The sequence below is a fragment of the Sinocyclocheilus anshuiensis genome, unplaced genomic scaffold (genome assembly GCF_001515605.1).
Source record: "Sinocyclocheilus anshuiensis isolate Anshui unplaced genomic scaffold, SAMN03320099.WGS_v1.1 scaffold1679, whole genome shotgun sequence".
In the NCBI taxonomy this organism is placed as follows: Eukaryota; Metazoa; Chordata; class Actinopteri; order Cypriniformes; family Cyprinidae; genus Sinocyclocheilus; species Sinocyclocheilus anshuiensis.
The window spans coordinates 81,397-87,303 of record NW_015552680.1 but is presented as its reverse complement, the minus strand read 5'-3'; the positions used below and the strand labels follow the sequence as shown (position 1 = coordinate 87,303).

Genomic DNA, 5,907 nt, shown 5'->3' with positions numbered 1-5,907 from the left:
GAATGCTTAGATAGGTGTCGTATTCCTATAGGTAGATGGGGATCAGCTGAGAGTCAGCTGATGCGAGCTTGACTTACGTGACCTGCCAGAACTAACGCTACGCTTGATTATTGTTAACTAAAACTAAAACCATAAAAACAGGTAGGATTAAGGGATCTAAAATATGGTCATGCAGAATAAGGCACAGGGGCCAGTTCTCTGCTGGGTTCGGCCCAGGAAGAGCAGGAGATGTCTGAGGAGGGCGAAGAGGCTGAGGCTGAGCCCTCCCAATCCTCCTGCCCTGCGTATGATGAGCTATTAGAGGTTATGGATCGCGCCACGGCGAGGCTTGGCTTGCCATGGAAGCGGGCCAAGAAAGTGACGTTGCGAGGTCGTCTCAATGAGCGTTTTCTTTCTGGCCATAACCCTCCAGCTCAGGTGAGCCTTTTCCGGCTTCATGCTTCCTGGATCATGCGGCCAGATCACAGGTTTCTGCGGGAGCCTTCTTGATCATCAGGCCCCCCGGCACGGCACTGCAAAATGTCCTGGACGTTCGGGCTGGGCTTATGCTTTCAGGCTGCCCTGTCTGGTACGCTGTATCTAGGTCGCCCTGAGGAGCTTCCTGGTCACCAGGATATGCCCTCTTGTTGAGGGATTGAGCGGGAAGTATAGGTGGCATTTGCGAAAACCTTCTTGTGAAATGCTGTCTCAGGCAGTGCTCCCCTCATCTCAGAGGGTTATCTTTGAGCTTGCCACTCCCGTTTGGCTCAGTACTTCCGGGAATCTGTGAGCAGATGTTTGGGAAGCTCTTAAATCCATGCTATGGTAAGTGCACACGCTAAGCTTTGTGCACTTTCTGAAATCCACATGGTGGTAAGTGTGCACGCTGAGCACTTTGCGCACTTTCTAAAATCCACATAGTGGTAAGTGTGCACGCTAAGACTCTGCGCACTTTCTGAAATCCTGTATGGTAAGGGTTATGCGTTATTAGCCTCGTTCCCTTTTTCTGAGTTGGCTTAGACCCCGGTACTCGCCTTGGGCTCCACTCAACCAGAGAGTCTCTGTTGACACACTTTTGAAGCATCGCTCCCCTCACCATTGAGGGTTATTGTGAGCATGGTGCTTTCTTTCGAGCGTTTGAATTCTCTCCCTTTCTGAGGAGTTGGATTCCTCGCTCCGTGGGCTGTTCTCGTGGTAGTGTTTAGCAGTGCTCCCCTTTATCAAAGGGTTGCCTATGAGCACGCTACTCCTTTCTGAATTCAGAGTTCTCCTCTCACGTGAGACTTGAGTTGTCTGTTCTCGCACACTAGTACTTTGCGTTCTTTCTAAAATCCTGTATGGTAAGGGTTTCGCGCGGCAGCTTCGTGCCCTTTCTTGAGTTGGATAAAGCCCCGGTCCCACCTTGGGCACCACTTCACCTATGTACGTGTTCTCCCGCCGCCTATATATACTATAGTCGCACCGGTAGTGACGTCATGGGCTGTCGCCAGCCAACATGTTGTTGGTGTTTTTTGAATGTATGCTTCAGACATGGGTCACGACGAGGCGCTCCCCATAGCGACCCCTAGAGGACGCAGTGTCTCGTTCCCTACTCAGGGAACCATGGTTACATAAGTAACCTGAGACGTTGGTTCCTAATTGGTTTTACCAGATTTTACATTAAAAACATTTTTAAAACATATTTTATTTCAGCTATTTGCCAATTAAGGCAATCATTTTCATTTAATTAATAATAACTAAAAACTAACTCTTAATAAAACTTAAAAAAAAAACACCTTCATAAAAATGTCACACAAGAAAATTACTAAAACTTAAACTAAGACGACACTATAATAATATCTGAATGATTCTAAAATAACACTGCTTGGTAATTATGTAAAAACCGCTTGTGATGACTGTGTAGAAAAAAATTGAGATGTTTCACTTTCCCACAAAAAAATGGTGTACCTTTGAAAAAGCGCACCACTTCTGAGCAGCAGCTCCACAACTTGAGTGTGTCCTGCCCTTGAAGCAAGATGGAGGGGCGTCATACCCTTTTCATCCCAATCGTTCAGCATTTTAGAGTCTGTGAGGGTCTCCAGCAGCCTTTTACATGTGTTTATACGCCCATATCTGACATATGGAGAAAACACTTAATATTAGCAGGTTTAGGAGTGCATGAGATGTAAAAGCTTAGAGTTATGCTGCATTCATTTGAACTTGCGTTTTAATGCCTGCAAAATACTCATACCTTTGATATGTTGTTATTATAGGTCAAATCTTATTACTTATATAAGAAAATAAGCACAAATTTTCATATAGCTGTGAGCCTGTGACTGTATTACAAACGTTCTCACTCTGCAGCGAAGTGAAGAGCTGATTTCTTCTCCCGTGACTTTTGACCCACAAAGATATTGAGACCCAGCATATTTTTGACCGAATCGTGGATGCCAAGTTTGCAGGCGTAGTGCAGAGGAGTGCAGCCTTCAACATCCTCATCAGACAACATCTCCTTCACGGCGTTACACTGGAGGAGGCAATGGGCTCTTATAACTATATACAGAACATACGCAAGTTCAAAACAGTACATTATGTAATAATCCATAACACAGGGTCACTTGGACTCTTTAGGCTTTCTTTCAAAATGAAAGAGCTGTGTTCTGCATCTGACAAACTGAACTTGACATTTAGGATGGTTTTCACACCTGTAAGACTGTCTCGGGAAGATTTTTCAGCCCTTTTGGTTGAAGAACGACAAAGTGGAGGAAGTTGCGACCTGTTTCATCTTTGATTCTGAATTCGGCACCTTTTTTCAATAAGACAATATGTTAAAGGGATAGATTACCCAAAAATTAAAATTCTGTCATTAATTACTCACCCTCATGTCATTCCAAACCCACAAGACCTTCGTTCATCTTCGGAACACAAATTAAGATATTTTTGATGAAATCCTAAAACTTTCTGACCCTCCATAGACAGCATTGTAACTACCACGTTCAAGGCCCATAAAGGTAGTAAGGACATCGTTAAAATAGTCCATGTGACATCAGTGGTTCAACAGTCATTTTGTGAAGCTACAAGAATACTTTTTGTGCGCAAACATTGTCGTGGTATTCTCGTGGACACGTGTTGAAGACTGACACGGAAGAGAAGAAATTGTTGAATAAAGTCATTATTTTTGTTTTCTTTGTGCTCAAGAAGTATTCTAGGCTGTCTATGCAGGGTCAGAAAGCTATCAGATTTCATCAAAAATATTTTTATTTGTGTTCCGTAGATGAACGAAGGTCTTTGGAACGACATGAGGGTGAGCAGTTAATGACAGAATTTTCATTTTTGGGTGAACTATCCCTTTAAATACGCAGAAATGTGCATGCAAATAAATTTGGAGCCAGAATGTGTTGAAAATTGATAAAAATGTTTACCAATTGAAAGCAAAAACGCAACTGTTTTCCAAGCACAGCATTTGGAGGCCATCAGCAGAGGAGACAGTCCCTTACAGTCAGTGCAGTCAATTTCTGCTCCCTTTCCAAGACAAATGAGATCCAAATAACAGTGAATTAGTGATTTTATCTGAGGACATACAACGAGATATTGGACATCAAAGGACATACGATAAGATGGTGAGATATTGGGTGCTTAATATTCATCTTATCAAAAGATCAATCGATGCTTTGCAGCTTGCTGTTTCACAGAATGCACATACAGCAGAATTAAGGTTTGAGTTGGGATGTTTTAGCCACTCACATTCTCACAAAGCAGCCATTCAAACATTTACCTTTGAAATAAGATATTCAGCCAACTCGACATGATCAAACAACGTGGCTCTATTAAGAAAAGAATGGCATTGTTAATCATTAAAGCATGGAAATCAATCAAACAAATGCAGCTGTGAATTGTAATAGGCCAAGCACGCTAATGGCACAACCTTTATTAATACATTTGTTTGATAATAGCAAGAAAGTGCTTTAAAAGCTATATGTAGAATAAAATAAAATATTGTACCATGTACATGTTACATGTTAGGTGTATATATACAGTGTGTGTGTGTGTGTGTGTAAAACTATACTGAACTAAAACTTTTATAAGTTCTGTGAAAAAAACTTTCCTTTGGTACTTAGCCCCTATTTATTTTATAGTAAAGAAGTCTCATATTGCAACACCAGCCCAGGAATGCCTATCATGGTTCAAGGAATGCTCTTTAAGTTAGGTTGCTTTAATGAATGTTTCACCATATAATTTACAGGGTTTTCTTGTACTCGGAATAAGTTACGAGTGTGAAATCCAGTGCGGATTTGCTCAAAAGTCTTAGTATGATCCTGTCATGTTCTTATATTTCATGTTGCACTCCTAGCACTGAATCGTACAGTGAATAATGTAAAAGACATTTATTTTTACTTGTAAGCAGTCTACTGTTTGCATTTCTGTAAACATTTCATATCTTTTTAAAGGGATAGTTCAGCCAAGAATGAAAAACTTCCCATTTCAGGTTTTAAACAACACCAAATGCCACTTGCTTTTGTGCATCTCCTAATCAAACCAAACATAGCAAGTTTATTCACACAACACTTTGAATAAGTTTTAAGATTTGTGAGTAACTTTTTAAAATGTCCTCAATATACAGCTTAAAAAGACTTAGAATATATAGTAGCATCATTTGGACTTTTATGGTGCTTTAACTGTGTCTTTTTTGGAGTTTGATAACCCATTCACACCAAGGATGATAACTATAACTATAAAAAAAACTGACAAACAAATCAAAGTCCACACCACAACCATAACAATAATGACAATATTGTTGGAATTACTATTAGAATTTTTTTTCAGCTGATGAATGATACAAACATTGACAGCCAATCAGAATCTACCTGACTTTAAACCAGCTGTATGTAGTTTTGTCTATTTTTGCGACTTTAAAGCCCCCTACAATTGAGAGGAATTTACTTTCGTAAATATATCACTGTGGTAATTACAGTGGATAGCTGTACACTAGCATTTGTTGCTGCCACCCTTTTTGTGGAATTTCGTAACTACTCATCATACATACTCCCAGAACAGACATTTGTGGAGAAGTGTGGAAAAGAAACAGAGCCAGGAACCTTATTAAGTCAGCGCACCATTACAATGATTTTGAATCTGATATTTTAAGGTAAAAACCTTGCAGGGCTTGAAAAACATAATGTGAACTAAAACTTCAATCATACACCAATGGTAAAGTGCAAAAAAGATGGTATTATTATCATAAAACCTGAAAATCTGGAGCACCAAGATGAACTTCCTCATCTGCCCTGGCCAGACAAATCACTTGATTTGAATATCATCAAACCACCATGGGTAGTATTTGAAGAGATGAGTGAAAAGCAGATTTTTCCAACATCTCTGAAGTGATGACATGCATATGTCATTCAATTGGAGACAATTCAAAAGTTTAATGATCTATGAAGGTTGGAAGCTGTATTAAAAGCAAATGGTGGTAAAACAACTTAATAAAGGAATATTGCCTATTCCCTGTACATACAGTACAGTTGCTTTAAAAAGCTTGAGCATTTAAAGCAGTAGATGACATAATTGCAGCACACACTAATAATAAACACAGAGTTATTATCCGTTGGTGTGGATGCCAACATGTGATCCTGGACCACAAAACCAGTCATAAGGGTCAATTTTTTTAAATTGAGATTTATAAATCATCTGAAAGTAAATAAATAAATAAATAACTAAAGAAATAAATAAGATGTAACGATTATGGACAGACCACTTGACTGTGAGTTCATGAACGGCCTCCTTGGCCTTGGCAGGACAGACTGTGAGTTCGGTTCAGTCCACTGAAGGCGAGTGTAGTGAAGAACCCAAGTGCAGTTTATTTACAGTGATCTAAACATCCAAACATAATCCAAACAGACGAACACTAGAAACAATAATCCGTGACTTGACTTGACATGAACAGACTTG

General features: G+C 39.9%; 1 protein-coding gene across 1 annotated transcript in view; it reads right to left on the bottom strand.

Moving 5' to 3' along the window:
• LOC107667585 (transient receptor potential cation channel subfamily A member 1-like) overlaps positions 1-5,907 on the bottom strand; it is a 75,132-nt gene that overhangs the window by 13,626 nt on the left and 55,599 nt on the right. The window contains exons 9-13 of the mRNA XM_016459292.1: positions 3,734-3,782; positions 3,381-3,480; positions 2,664-2,764; positions 2,316-2,485; positions 1,927-2,091 (exon numbers count right to left, since the gene is read on the bottom strand). Coding sequence (XP_016314778.1) covers positions 1,927-2,091; positions 2,316-2,485; positions 2,664-2,764; positions 3,381-3,480; positions 3,734-3,782 — 585 coding nt within the window. The remainder of the gene's footprint in view (positions 1-1,926; positions 2,092-2,315; positions 2,486-2,663; positions 2,765-3,380; positions 3,481-3,733; positions 3,783-5,907) is intronic.